The following is a 16030-nucleotide window of genomic DNA, read 5'->3' as shown; positions in this document are numbered from 1 at the left end:
ATATTCACGAAGTCACTTTTGGTTAGCATCTCAGGGAGTGACTACTGCAGTCGCCTGCCTGCCCTGGCTCCACACCGAAGACCTCCGCGCAGGGCCCTGCCATCAATCTGCTCCCAAGCAGGCGGCTCTCACCTGGGCTTTTTTTTTTTTTTAATATTTATTTTTAAGTTTTAGGTGCACACAATATCTGTATTTTACATTTATGTGGAGATGAGGATGAAACCCAGTGCCTGGTGCATGCTAGGCAAATGCTTTACCTCTGAGCCACAACCCCAGCCCCATCTCCTGGGCTTTAATCTAACCCCTCCGCACCTTCCTCCAGGCTGCAGGAGTTAGATGAGTGATGCAAGATCTTGTCTGTATTTAAAATGTTGACTTTTTGTTTATCATGGCTTTTTGCATTACTTTTGATTTTCAGAAAATTTGTATTAATTACTGTTTATGTAAGAACTGAAACGATGAAATTATTAGAAAACATAGGCAAGATCTTCATGACCTTGGATTTGGCAATGGATTCTTACCTATAACACAAAAGAACCACCACCCAGAACAAAGTAAATTGGGCTTCATCAAATTAAAAACTTTTTTGCTCAAAGGACACTATTGAGAAAGAAAAAGGACAAACTACAGAATGGGAGAAGATATTTACAAATCATATATTGGATAAGTCTAGTATCCAGAGTATACTAAGAATTCTTACAACCCAATAGCAAAATAACAAATAGCCCAATTAGAACAGGCAAAGGATATTTTTTAAAATTTTTTTTTTTTTTTAGTTGTTGATATACTTTTATTTATTTATATGTGGTGCTGAGAATCGAACCCAGTGCCTCACACATGCCAGGCAAGTGTGCTACCGCTGAGCCCAGCCCCAGCCCTGGGTAAATGGACATTCTCCAAAGAAGATGCAGACTTTGCAAGCTTGACAATTCAGAAGCACCCTTCATGCAGTTGCTAGCTGAAAGAAGCCAGGTACAAAAGGTCATAGACTGAGTGGTTGCAAGTGAACAACAGGCAATCCTCAGAGACAGATGTAGATTGTTGGTGGCCAGGGACTTGGGGAGGTGGTCTGCTAATGGTCATGGAGTTTTCTTTGGGGGTGATGAAAATGTTTTGGAATTAGATAGAGATGATGGTTGAAAACATTGCAAATATACTTAATATCACTGAATTCTACACTTTGGAATGGTTAATTTTATGGGAACATTTCTTCAATGAAATATTATCTTAATTATGTTTTGGTTGTCCTTGCCCCTTAAATTTTGCACTTGAGTTGATGCTTGGGGTTCCTCACCATTCCTTCCTCCCAGCTCACTGTAAATCATTTATCACTTTGGAGAAGCGGATGCTGCATTTCTCTGGTACAAATGAAGGTGCTCAGACCCCCAGATCTTCAATATTCCACTCTGAATGACCAGGGCCCCCCCCAAAAAGGCCAAAAGCAAAACTCTGGGTGGCCAGAGATGAGCTGGATCACCCTTGCAGGTACCATGTCCAGGGTGCCAAGGGCAGAGGCTGAAGAGGCAGCGGGGAGGGTATCTTTGGAGACCACTGAAGGTGCCAGGTACCATATACATTTTCCCTCTCCTTCCCTTCATCCCTGCCCAGTGGTAGGACCTTCCTGAGACCCCTCAACCTGCCTCCCTGGAGAGCCTGGGGCCAGAAGCTGGTGTCCACTGGTAACAGTGGCTTTGAGGGACAAGCAGAAGCAGGGGCTGTGGGACTGGAGTGGGGAGGAGGCTACAATCCCAGGAAATTCTGGCAGAGCGAAGGGTGCCGGTATTTCCTTGGGCCTTAGCATGGCCCTACAGGGAAAGCAGGTCTTGACCCAAGAGGGTCATCTGGAGGGGTGGTAGGCTTGTACAGGGTGACCCAAAAATCTGCATACCCAGGATCAAAGGATATTAGGAGAGGCCCTACCTAATGGAGGGACCATTGGTAAGAGACCTTCACAAGAGCTCACTGCATCCTCCAAGGAAAAGTCAACTTCGATGCCATCAGCCACACAGGTACCACCAACTAGGCCCTTTTTCTGCTCTCTCTCTCTCTCTCTCTTCCCCTTTCAATTCTACTTAGGGGTGAGAGATGACCTGGGGAGAAGACAAAGACCAGAGCTTGGACTGGGAGAAGTTAATGTAGAATGAAGTCAGGTCTATTACATGGGCCTGGATAGGTTAATTATAGAAAAGTAACTTTTCATTTAAGCTAATGGTGAACAGAACACTTTTTATCCAAGGGGTGGGAAAGAACTGGCCTCCTACAGTGAGACTGAATGAGCTGGGGGTAGGGAGAGGAGATATATAAGTTCTTTTTCTTAAAATTGGAGTTCTGCTTAGCCAACATGCTAGTTAGAGAGGGAACATGTTTGGGGTTGGATAGCTATATTACTGGTCATAGAAAAGAACATAGAAACCAATTTTGACTACCATCAGTAGAAAACTACAAGTTTGTGAAAATGAATAACTAAAGCTACCTGAATCACCATGAATGATTCTCACAAATACAGTTTGTAGAAGCACATGTACATTAGGGTGGCATTACAGGATTACATTAGTAGCCTGCAATTGACAGATTGCTAAGTGATCTATCCCTGTGTAATAAAACAATAAGGAAACGTGTGGGTGAGAAGTACTAGGCCTGGATTGATCATTACCTAGTGGGGGTGGGATTTTCTTGCAGATGAAATAATTCTTCAAGAGATTTTTAGCTGCATTGGCATTGTTTCTTTGGCTGGGATATGGGCACTTGGGTGGTATTTAGTTTAATCTTTTTGTACATAGTAGTTTATAAACAGTTAAAATGACCTTTGTGTTGGGTGTGTTGGCCACACCTGTAATCCCAATGCTTCTGGAGGCTGACGCAGGAGGGTCACAAATTCAAAGATAGCCTCAGAACTTAGGGAGGCCCTAGGTAACTTTGTGAGATCCTGACTCAAAATAAAAAGGGCTGAGATTATAGCCCAGTGGTACAGTGCATCCTGAGTTCCATCCCCATTATATATATATAAAAAAAAAAAAGTTCTTCACCTCTCCTACTCCCCCCAGGTACTGCCCCACACACCTTGGCTCCACAAGGTCTCTGCACTAACCCAAAGAGTTGTATGTGGTTGCCTCCACTTCCTTGTTCCCTCCGGTTCCCCCTTTAGCCCACCTCACTCAAACTTTTGTCCCCCCCCCCCCCCCCCCGCACCAAGCACCATAGACACAGCTCTTGTCCAGGGCACCACAGTCTGTTCCCAAGTCCAACAGCAGCCTCACCCATGTCCTCTCCGGTGACTCAGCACATCTGGCATAGCCAGCTGCTCCTTGCCTGGAAGCCCTCTCCCCTCATTCCTGTGCACCCCAGGCCCCCATCCAGCCCCACTCCTCTCCAGCTATGCTTTGGCTTGACCTGTAAATTCTGAAGGACTCCATGGCCTGAGGTATTCTCCACGGGGACCTCTTCCCGACATGGTCTCTGGTAACCCCAACCGGAGACCCTGAGTCTTGACATTTCCCCTAATCTTGGGCTGTCATGACAGAATGCCACTCACTGGGTGGCTTAAATGCTTATTTCTCATCTTCTGGATCGGGGTGATGGTGGGATTAAATTCTTGGTGAGCCCCCTTCCTAGTGTACGGATGGCATCCTTCCCGTCTTCACACAATCTTTCCTTGGTGTGTGCACATGGAAACTAGGAGAAGTGGGGGAAAGTGTACCCGAAGTCAGATCTCCCTGGGTCCTTAGGAGCTCACAGTGCCTCTTGACTTCCAACATGGGGGAACTGGTCTTCTCAAGGAGTGGGATTTTTGCTAAGGAGCCTTCTTGGTGGATCAGGATAAGGTAGGATAGAAGGAATAAGAAATAGGTATAATAGAGACATAAAGGAAGGCCAAGGAAATAAGATATCAATACAGAAGTCCCCATACTGCCTTTCTCCCAGGCCAATCACCCCATATTCCTGGAGAATCTGTGAATCCACCTGTGCACTCTTAACCCCTAATAAATACAATATTTTGAAAAATCTATAATTTAGGAGACTTTCCAGGGCCCATCTATTGATCGAGTCATGAAGACCACATTGGCCTGAGCATCCTAAGATTGGCCGGATCGCCAGAACCTTTCTTCACATCACTGGTCTCATTCCCACACACCAGCCCATACCCACCCCTCACCAAGGTTCCTCTAAAAGAAGGGCCAAACTTCCAAAAGGCTGCTTCTCCTTCTTGAGATGGCCCCATCCTCCCCTGAATGTGTATCGACTGTCCTGAATAAACCTCCTCTATACCTCTGATGTGTGCTCAAATTATTTTCCATCAAGTAAGACAACCCTGTGAGCCCTGAGCCAGTTCCCTTCTCTCCTTGACTCTTTGGCCCCTTCCTCTCCCCTCACAGTTAAACCCACTAGAATCAACCTCACTTAGCAATCCTGGATCCTGGGGCCTGCACACCAGTGCCAACAGAGGCGGCACAAGGGTTTGGCCACCTCCTGTTCCTGAGACCCCAGTGAGCCCTTACCATCTCCCTTGTCCCTGCTTTCCTGGAGTCCCACCAGATCCACTCTGAGACTCCACTTACCTTGGGACCTCCAGTGTTCCAGCTGCTCTGTGTACCTTCCTGATTCTGAGACCCAGCTGCCCCTGTGACCTCACATGTCCCAGTTTCTCTAAGAACCTTCCTAATCCTAAGACTTACTGTGTCCCTGAGACACCCTCAAGTACCTTCCCCGTGACCTTTGTTGCCCGAGCTCTGCTGTCCCAGTTGCTCTCGCGGCTGCTGCCGCTCCCGCGCCCACTGGCCGTTGGGCCAGTCCGCGCCGGGCGGCTCTCGCAGCTTCCCCGGCGGGCGCCATGCGGCCTGGGCCCGCGCTCCTGCTCCTGGGCCTGGGCCTGGGCCTGGGCCACCTCCCACCGCCCGCGGGCCACCGCGGGACGTTGGCCTGGCCGTCGGGCGCCCTCAGGAGCGCCCCCGGCTCCGAGCAGCGCGGAAGCCTCGCCCGCCTTCGCCCGCAGCCCCGCGCGGCCCGGGAGGGCGGCGTCCCCCGGAGCGGCACCCCAGCCCCAAGGCGCGCGGACCCGGCCCTCCAGCCCCACCGCCGCGTGCGCGCCTTGCCCCGCGCCCGCCGCCCGTCCTGGAGTCCAGCCTGGACCTCCAGCCCGCGGGTGCCAGGACCCGGCAGATCCCGCCCCACGTCCCGCTCGGTGAAGCCCGACGGCCGCCGGAGCAGGTGTCGGGCGAGCGCGCCGGCGCGCGAAGGCTCGATGGCGGCCAACTCTTCCGGCAGCAGGAGCACAGCGCCCTCCGAGTCCTGCCAGTTGGCCGATTGCGTCATCCACCGCGTGCAGATCCGCAGGGACAAAGATCCCGTGCCCTTCATCTGGATGAAAGATAGCTCCATCAACGCGTCCGTCCAGTACGACTGCCGCAAGAACGTGTACATTGTCTACAAGTGGCAGATCTTTCCCGTCCGCTCCGTAAACCACGTGCCCGACTGGACCCGTCCTCTGCGTGTTCAGCTGCAGGCGAATCTGCCCCTCTTGCGCATCCCCAAGTTCACTCTGCAGCAGGGAGTGTATGTGTTTAATTTCAGCATGACCATCAACAAGCCGGATGGAAAAGTCTTATCCGCGACTGACGCCGTGTACGTCCAGGTTAGCGGACACCCGCTGAAGGCAGTCCTTCTTGGAGGGTCTGATGTCACAGTGAATTTCACAGATGAGCTGATTCTGGATGGAAGCAAGTCTTCTGACCCAGATGCAGACAGGCCCTTAGAGGGGCTCGTTTTTTCTTGGTACTGTACTACAAATCTAAGCAACTACCATTTAGATCAAATTACAGTATTTAGTAAGGAAGTCTGTCACCCAGAGCAGACTAGTCTGAATTGGCTGCAGGCTTCCAGCCCCAAACTGACACTTGCCCCAGAAACACTTAAAGGGGACAGAGTGTATTATTTCAGAATGATGGTGAAGAAGGGTTCCAAGTCAGCATTTTCTGACAAAAGGGTGCGAGTGCTCCCGGGACCACTGCCTACAGCACACATCTCCTGCACCGAAAACTGCGGCCAGAGTTTAGTCGTATCAGATCGATTCTCTTTGTTCCTAAACTGCAAAGACTGTGTCAGCAGGGACTTCTACAACTGGTCGATTTTATCCTCAGCAGGTGATGAGGTGTTATTTGACTGGACGCGGCAAACTGTAACGGGGAGGAATAGTGCTTATTTGTTGATAAAAGCTTTTGCCTTTTCACAGTTCTCTGAAGCTCGGTTTTGGGTTTCTGTCTCTCTGACAAGTTGGAAGGGCATGACCATGGTGTTTAGATATGGCTTCATCATCAACCATGGGCCTCAAGTTGGGAAATGCCAAGTTAATCCAGCTAGAGGATTTGCAGTTGTTACTAAATTTGTTGTCCAGTGTAGTAATTTCAAGGATAAAGACATTCCCCTTACATATAAAGTCATTGTTTCCGATGTGGAGAGTGTTGGAGAAATCAGTTCAGTGGAGGAGAACACCATGGGGACCACCCTGTATCTGGGGACACGGTCCACGGCACCTCCTTCCCTTCTCCCTGCTGGTGTGCCAGCGAATCATTATGCCTTGAAGTTCTATGCTCAGGTTTATGACTCCCTAGGGGCTTTTTCTCAGGTGACCTTTTATGCCACCGTACGGGCTCCTACCGACAAAAACCCTTCAAAGACTGTGTTAGATCAGTTAGTCCATCTCACCACAGGACCCACTTCATTGCTGTCCACTTTGCTTCAAAAGCAGGACATGTTACCGGCAGGTTACTTAATATATGTAGTGGCTTCTGTCTTGAATAGCATGAAAACTGAACCAACACTCCAAGGTGACAAAGTCAATCTCCAGGAAGAACTTGTCAAACAGTCTTTCAAGCTTCCTGTGAACACTTTGGATGAAATTGGCCAGGTAGTGATGATCATCACCAAATTAACTCAGAAAGGCTCCGAATTCACTGAACTTGCTCAGCAGAAAGCCCTAGAGAGGCTATGGCAAGCAAATCAGGCCCTGCAGGAGTATCAGCGAAAAGACAAGAACTTTCGCTCTGAGCAGATAGACATCATGAGCACTGGAATCCTGATGAGCTTGTCCAATATCCTCCACCCGATCATTCAAAAGGGTCGAGTGGTCGAAGAGCCTTTCAAAGTAGTAGAATCTCTGTCAGACACAATACTGGCTGACAAAGTGCCCAGCAATGAGACCACTGTGCTGAGGACTCCCAAGCTGAACATGTATGTGGAGAGAGTTGAAAAGTGGGACGTTTCCCAGGCTTTCAGAAATGAGGAATGCTGCCGAAATTGCTTCCATGCTACACTGAATGCAAGCAGGGTTCCTGGTCTTCCTGCAAAAGCTCCAGTTTCTATGATGTTTTATGAGTTCACAGATTACCCATTTCCTTGGTTAAATGCTACAGAAAGCACTTCTGCAGGGGTGATTGGGTTCAGAATGACAGGTGCCACAGAAAAGGGAAAAGTGATAGAGATCACACCTGATGTAGTAGATGTGTACCTCGTCAGAAAAAACTTGACCTCTGCGAACTTTAATCTCACGGTGGGACCCAGCAAGGAGCGTGAGGGGTCCTTGAAGAAAACAACAGGGGGGTTTGAATTCGAAGTGGACATCAGAAGAGTCAGGGAGGTGCTGATCCATTTTGTTACAGAAGTGACTGTGTTGTTCAAGGTGTTTGTGTACGCAGGCAGTCAGGGTGCCCCCGCTGATGTGGTCGCTGTCTACATCATGCCTCACGACGTCCCTCCAGTTGTAGACCACAGTTGGAGTGACCTGTCTGAAGCAGCCTGTGCCGTTAGGGAGGCCCGCGTGGTTTGCCTGCCACCATCCATACTGCAAATCATAGCTCAGCGCAGCCACTCACCCAAGTGTACCATATCCATGGTTCTGCAGGCACCTCATTTTGTCCTGGAGCCCAGTGACAAGCTAGTGAGAATCTCTCTCTTCAGTGTGCACTGCATGGACATGTATGGGATCCAGAGTGACTGGAAGGAGGACACCTGTATGCTGGGTGAGAAGACCACTTGGGATACAGTGCACTGTGTCTGCAAGAGCGTGGTGAGGACCAGGCGGCAGCTGGGTGCACTCAAGTTGGCCTACCATCGCCTGCACACCCACTTTGTGACGGCCAGAGTGATCGTGATTCCAAATCCTGTGGATCTACAGCTCACAGTCATCAGGAATGTCAGCCAAAACCCTGTAACCCTTTTCACTGTGCTGTTCATCATACTCCTCTACACAGTGCTGGCCTTCTGGGCCTTGCACAGGGATGAGATGGACCAGTTTCTTCGGGACCATGTGATAATTCTGCCCGATAATGATCCTTATGACAGCATGTGCTACCTGATCACTGTTTTTACAGGGAGTCGTTGGGGGGCTGGGACCAGGGCCAATGTCTTTGTCCAACTTAGTGGAACAAAGAGTAAGAGTGATGTGCATTGTTTAAGCCATCCACATTTTAAGACTCTCTACCGTGGGAGCATCAACACTTTCCTCCTTACAACAAAAAGTGACTTGGGGGACATCCATTCCATCCGCGTGTGGCACAACAATGAGGGAAGAGCTCCAAGCTGGTATTTAAGTAGAATCAAAGTGGAAAATCTGTTTAACAGACAAATTTGGCTATTCATATGCCGGAAGTGGCTTTCTGTTGACACCACTTTGGAAGAAACATTTCCTGTTACCCTCCCAGATGAGCCTCTGAAAAGAAAGGACTACTTCCTGATAGATATGACCAGGAGGATAGGGAAGAACCACTTGTGGTTCTCTGTTTTTACTAATATTGTTACTAAGTCGTTCAACAGACTACAAAGACTGTCCTGCTGCTTAGCCATGTTGCTCAGCTCCCTTGTTTGTAACATCATGTTCTTTAATCTAAACGTAAAAGAACAAACAAAAGAGGGACGCTACATCAGATCAATGATGATAGGAATTGAAAGTGTCATAATTACAATCCCCGTTCATCTATTAATAACATTTTTCTTTACTTATTCCCAGAAGAGACCTCAAGTGAGTCTGGATGAGGTGGCTCCTCAAAAGCATCCCCTTCTGTCAGAAGAAAGCGGGTACTGGAAAGAGCGCCTGGACAAGTGGCATGCTTACGAAACTTCCAAGGGGTACACCACAGAAAAGGCAAGCACCAAGAGGACGGCGAGTGCCAGGCAAACCCCAGTCGCCAGGGGAGCCCCAACCATCAAGAAACCGACAAGCCGAATCTCAAGGGTCAAGCCTGGGCCTTCTAAGTCTTTTCTTCGGGTCACTTTTAAAGAGGAGCAGCAAAGTGTGAGTGAAGAGACCAACGCCTCCAACATCCACAGGACCAACACAAATGCCAGTAACAGAAATAGAGAAGATGATCAAGATGTTCCTTCTCAGCAAGAGAGTCCTCAGCACCTTAACAAGAAGCCCCAGGTTATCTTGCCTTCGTGGTGTGTCTATGTGGCATGGTTCCTGGTGTTTGCCACCTGTAGCTTATCATCATTCTTCATCATATTTTACGGGCTGACTTACGGCTATGAAAAGTCAGTGGAATGGCTCTTTGCATCTGTGTGCTCATTCTGTCAGTCAGTCTTTCTGGTGCAGCCCTGTAAGATTATACTGTTGTCGGCTGCCAAAACAAGTAAGCCGAAGTACTGTAAGAACCTTTCCTGGTCAACCAAGCATGGCTACATTGAGATCAGGCTGCGGGAGCTGATAGTGCCTCCGAGGGAGATGCAGACCTTCCATGAGCACATCCTCAACCTCCAAGGCTCAAGGATGTACCAGCCTCTCACTGAGGATGAGATCAGAATATTCAGAAGGAAGAGGAGGATCAGGAGAAGGGCCATCCTGTTCCTGAGCTATCTTCTGACCCACTTCATCTTCCTGGCCCTTCTGCTGCTCCTTATTGCCCTGCTACGTCACACTGATAGCTTCTACTATAATCAGTTCATCCGGGATCAGTTCTCTGTGGATCTTGCTGCTGTGACAAAGCTGCAAGACATCTACAGATGGCTTGATGGTGTACTCTTGCCTTTGTTCCACAATGACCTGAACCCAACATTTCTTATCGATAGTTCTTCTAAAATCCTTGGCCTTCCGCTCCTGAGGCAAGTGAGAGCAAAAGCTGGGGAACGAGTGTGCCTGCCTTCTGAGAACTTCGTGGAGAACAGCATCTCAAAAGAGATCCATTGTCGTCCCAAGTACGGCACTGACCCAGAAGACACAAAAAACTATTCTAGCTTTTGGAATGCAGTTAGCAAGCGTGAGACAGACAATGCCGCCAATGGGTTTACTTATAAGCCTCGAGAAAAAAAATGGGTGTATTATTCCTATGGACTGCTAAATACCTATGGATCTGGAGGGTATGCGTTCTATTTTTTTCCAGAACAGCAGCAGTTTAATTCCACGTTGAGGCTCAAAGAACTCCAAGGAAGCAAATGGCTTGATGAGAAGACATGGGCTGTGATTCTGGAACTAACCACTTTTAATCCAGATGTCAACCTGTTCTGTAGCATTTCAGTCCTATTTGAGGTTTCACAGCTGGGGGTAGTCAACTCCAGCATATCCACACACTCCTTCCCACTTGCTGACTTCAACAGGAAAACATCAGCAGAGATCTACTTGTATGTGGCCATTCTCATTTTTTTTCTAGCCTATATTGTGGATGAGGGCTACGTAATTTTGCAAGAAGGAGCCTCCTACATGAAAAGTGTTTATAATCTGCTCAACTTTGCTTTAAAATGCATATTTACCCTGCTGATCATGCTCTTTGTCAGTAAGCACTACTTGGCCACTGGTGTGATTCAGTTCTACTTGTCCAGCCCCGAAGACTTCATTCCTTTCCATGCGGTTTCTCAAATAGATCACACCATGAGGATTATTCTGGCTTTCCTGTTATTTTTGACCATTCTGAAGACCCTCAGGTATTCCAGATTCTTCTATGATGTGCGCCTGGCTCAAAGGGCTATCCAGGCCGCCCTACCTGGCATCTGCCACATGGCCTTTGTGGTATCTGTGTATTTCTTTGTGTACATGGCTTTTGGTTACCTGGTCTTTGGTCAGCATGAATGGCACTACAGTAACATGATTCATGCCACTCAGACGATATTTTCCTACTGCGTCTCGGCTTTTCAGGACACTGAATTTTCCAGTAACAGAGTTCTTGGGGTTCTTTTCCTGTCATCATTCATGCTGGTGATGATCTGTATCTTGATCAACTTATTTCAGGCTGTGATCCTCTCTGCTTATGAGGAGATGAAGCAACCTGTGTATGAGGAGCCATCGGACGAGGTGGAAGCCATGACCTACCTGTGTCGCAAACTAAGAGCTGCATTTACATTTCTGACCCCTCAGTCTAAGCACAAGGATGAGTCGGAGTTCCTCGCCACCATGCTGTATGGGCAGCCAGAGAAGAACAGCCACCGGTACCTGGGGCTGAAGACCAGAAACATCAATGGGAAGAAAATGGTCTACCTCGTTGTTTGATCAGTAACAGGTCAAGAGATAGAAGAAGTGCTTTCCAAATGCAGTCTGTGGGATTAAGGAATGTTTAGTGGCTCAGCCATGTTTTCTACCCAGATCCTTCACAAAGTACAGCCCTACATTTGGAAGTATCCCCAGTCTGGGCCCTGCTGTCAGGACCATGAAACGTAGGAGCAGACTGTTCAAGGAGAGAAGAGGCACGCAATGTGGAATGCCTGGTCGATTTCCCTCTAGATGGATTCGGTGACTCCTGGTCCAGGTGAAGCCCTCATTTCTTGGGAGCCCACAGTAGTTTGGGGTAGTTATACCCACTGGTTTTGAGGACCAGATTTGAAGAAAAAAGCATGAGGCCCCACTCTGGAACTGGCCAGGGTGGGGCAGCCTCCAGCTGCAAGACCCACAGCTGCTGCCTACACAAAGCCCCAGACCGCTTGGCCTCCCTGGGAGCCCCCTTTGCAGACCAGGGATATGGAGCCTCCTCGTCCCTACTCCTGATGGCTAGAGTTCCAGGCGCCTTGTGGGGAGTTCTAGGACTTCCCCTTGAGTTAGGGAAGGGATGGGAGCCCTTCAAGTCTGAAATTTTCCATTTACTCCTTCATGTTACTGCTGTTCAAGTCAACTTTTTATATTCTGACTAAGGAGCGTGGCTTTTGTTAAAAAGGTGCATATGGGCTCATGGTGAAATACAGCACAGTCTATATATATATAGAATATAGCAGCATGTCCATTCAGGGCTCGGGCACTTGATTATTTATGGCATATGCATATATATATATATATATATATATATATATATATATATATATATATATGAATAAGCAATGGTGGTTTATTGTTTAAAAGAAACAAGGGCTAATATATATTATATTTTTACTTAGAAACACGTTTGTTTATGTAGATGTCACTTTAAGTTTTATCAGAATTAAATGCATGGTTTCTTCTGAGACTTGCAGTGATTTCTACATGAGGGGAAAATACACCTGTGGTGCCAGGAACAGTGCTGCATACCTGAGATCCCAGCCACTAAGGAGGCTGAGGCAGGAGGATCTCAAGTTGCAGGCCAGGTTTGGCAATTTAACAAGACCCTGTCTCAAAATAAACATTGAAGGGCTGGGGTTGTAGCCCAGTGGTAGAGCGTCCCTGGTTCAATCTCACTACTAAAGGAAACACACACACACACACACACACACACAGTGCCTGTCCTCAATCAAGGGCCAGAAAAGAGGGAAAGAGGGACACCACATTGGCATCTGGTCACCCTGACCTGTGCAGGAATGGCAGTGGCAGGCCCCCGCCCCAGGTGCACATTTTCCATATCTTCCAGAGAACCAGGCAGGCTTAGGCTTCTCTGGCAGATGAGAAAATGAAGCCTAGCAACTTGCTCAAGGCTACTCACACAATAAGCATAAGGGTAGATATAGATGTTCTAACTCCATTGGTGGGGAGGTCATGGGCATGGCTGGCCCCCACAGGCCACTCCCTCCTGGAGCACACCTTCATATTAGATCACCTGACTACTGAACAGACTGTTAAAGAGTCCACATGGGGATGAATGATTGCTTTTTACTGACGGAAGCTGGCTGCAGTGTGGTCAACGCACCCCCCTGCACTAGTCTGTGGGGTGTTAGCCCTATGGCAGGCAATGCTGCCTTCAGAGGTGACAACCAATGGGAGCAGGCAAGACTCATATGACTCCATGGATGGGTACAACCAGGCATGCTCTGCAAATTCAGCAACCAGCTAAAGGGTCTGCTTCCTCCAGGGGCTGAGCTGTCTCAGGGTTACTCTGGCTGCCTCCCAGGAAGGGAGCACCAGGGATGGGAGCAAGTGTTCCCAGGACCAGTGCCAGCTAACAACTCTTGCCCCAGAGCTGTGGCAAGAGAATGAGTTACTGATGAGCCTGAAGGGTCGTGGTCATAAACACATGGCTTGAGAGGGCAGCACAACCCGAGAGGCCTCAGAGAAGCACTGGGGGCCTGGTTACAGCAGAGTCCAGGAAGCAGGGCCCAGGAGCAAAGGCTGGAGGAGGCTGGGCTGAGGACCAGGATGGCAGATGCTGGTCCTGCCAAATGAAACCAGAGTCTCAGCTTCTTGGTGAGAAATACAGCAGTCACAGGACAACCCCAGGCATGTTGGGGAAGGGGAGAAAACAGGGGTTTCCTCTTAACAGGAAAACCAAAGACAAGAAACAAAGAAACACAGACACACTAATTTTAACTATCAGGGAGATAAGAGTATTAAGCATGACAAACCAAAATTAAGTTTCTTTTGAAGGCCATTTTCATGGAACTTGGCAACAATTTCTGGAAGAATCTTTTGAGACTACCTTGTTCTCACTGTATTTTCAGCAACAGGGTAGGCATACTCTGGGACAATTGGCAGCAGTCAGGAATACCCTCCTGGCTCTCTGTATTGCACGGAAAAGACAGATGTTCTGGGGCTTTGTTCTCAATTTTGCCCCTCACTAATTCAGAATGCCTAAATAAACTTCAAATGCTGAGAGATCTTCCTCTAGCTACAGGAGAGTGGGGATATGTCCATCTATTTCAAACTCTTTTGTTTAATGTGAAGACTTGAATTTTCAAGGTCTGCTTCTAGGATTTCACTAGTTAGCACTAAAAGCAAAATGTAGGCCTTTAGACCTTTTTGTTATTTGTAGAATGGTGAGGATGAACAGGATTGTACTTAAAAGCAAATTGGATGCCATCAGGAATTAACTTTTCCTAGTCCTCCCCTGCTACAGTTTGGATCCCGAATGCCCCCCAAAGGCCCATGTTAAAGGCTTGGTCCCCAGCATGGTGCTATTTAGAGATGATGGGCCCTTTAAGAGGGGAAGCCCAGTGGAAGGAAGTTCGGTCACTGGGGGAGTGCTCCTGAGTGGGATCCTGGGACCTCACCTAGTCCCTTTCTGGGCCCCCCCTTAGGTTCCCAGCCATGAGGCAAGAGGTGCTGCTCTGCCACACACTCCCCTCATGACTACTGCCTGGCCTAGACAGCAGGACCAACTGATCATTGACTGAATCTTTATAATTATGAGCCCGAACTAACCTTGTCTCAAGTGTTTGTTACAGTTAATAGAAAGATGACTAACACAACTTTTGCTGTATATTCTATTAGCCATACATTAGCTTTAGGTTTTAATCTGCATTTGATCACTTTTGATGTTCAGATTTCCTTTCAGTCTTCTCCTAAATATGATGTACAATATTTGTTCAGTATTGTGACACATTTTAAGACCACATTTATCAATAATTTATAAGTATTACTGTCGTGACACATGACTAAACCGATCAGGGTCACTCCAAGTGAATTTTGGCTGACTAATTAAACACACAGACATGGAAAGTACCTTTCCACATTCAGGACCACTCTTCAGCCACAGCTTCCACAAGGGGGGTAAGGCAGGCAAGAAAGAGAGGGAGCACACTTCAAACCTGGGTTTTATTGGGGGGGATGCCATTCAAATGAGGCAAGGGGCCAGGTTGAGTTTAACTTCAGGGGGTTGAGTCTAGCTTTGTGATGTCTTCCTGTCAGCAGATTGACTGACATCTTGGAAGGCCATGCCCATCTCATATGCTGTGTAGGGATCACAGGCAGAGTGAGCGAAAGGGACACATATGTGCACAGCCCCAGACAGAGCAGCATCCTCAGTCCAGTCCACTTTTTGCGCTCAAAATGCTCATAGCTCACACACACAGCCCATGGCTGGCTCGCCACATATTACCATAACATTTATGCAACTATTTTCCCCACCAAGCCCATTCCTAAAATCTGTGGGGCCCAGGCCAGAATATAAATCTCCTTATGTACAAATATTTGAAAGCTATAAGATATGCAAATTGTTATATACGATGTTATATCCACTTACCTTGAAAAATATACCTTTATAAGAATAAAACAAAAATTATGTGTGGAATTCTGACTCCTACATAACTAAAAATTGGCAAGAAATCAAAGATAACTGAATTGAATTGTCATTATGCATTTTTGGGCTGCTAATGACTAGATGAGAATAAAAATATGTAATCCACACATTATTTATTCCACAAATTTTATTTTTCTTGCCTTCTTCAGAAAAATCATTGTGTTAATGTAATAAATATTTCCACATAATGGTGTTCTTGACAGTGCCAAATAAAAACAATTGTGTATCCATTGTAATTATGAATAGGATTCCTTAAGTTTTAGATTCAGAATTGAATCATGAATATTAATATCATGTTTAAACATTACTAGGAAGGTACATATGAAAAATTATGACAGAAAACATTACATTTCTCTATCATTATCTAGTGTTACTGTTATTTCCCAATTAGTACTTTTTCTTGGAACAACAGGATTTCTTTAAGTTCTTCTGCTTTTACATTTTTCAATGCCATCATTTTAAATATCTAAAAATTAAAGTGGGTCACTTGTCATTTTGCTCAAATCTTTCTTCAACAGAAGCTATATCTTGAGCTATAGTGACCAGAAAATAGTCTCTACAAAAATTAGTTTCAGGATTATGCATAAATGTTTCCTGGTTCTAATTTCCCTACATTGTACCTGAATGTCATTTTAATGATT

The 16030-nt window shown here is 47.1% G+C and overlaps 1 protein-coding gene across 1 annotated transcript; it reads left to right on the top strand.

Moving 5' to 3' along the window:
* Positions 1 to 4828: 4828 nt before the first annotated feature.
* Pkdrej (polycystin family receptor for egg jelly) lies at positions 4829 to 11467 on the top strand. Its single transcript, XM_076855444.2, has 2 exons — positions 4829 to 9172; positions 9272 to 11467. The coding sequence occupies exons 1-2, from the start codon at positions 4829 to 4831 to the stop codon at positions 11465 to 11467; spliced, it is 6540 nt and encodes a 2179-aa protein (XP_076711559.2).
* Positions 11468 to 16030: the final 4563 nt, after the last annotated feature.

Source organism: Callospermophilus lateralis, chromosome 4 (assembly GCF_048772815.1).
Source record: "Callospermophilus lateralis isolate mCalLat2 chromosome 4, mCalLat2.hap1, whole genome shotgun sequence".
NCBI classification, from domain to species: domain Eukaryota; kingdom Metazoa; phylum Chordata; class Mammalia; order Rodentia; family Sciuridae; genus Callospermophilus; species Callospermophilus lateralis.
This window is presented reverse-complemented; position numbering and strand designations above follow the sequence as displayed.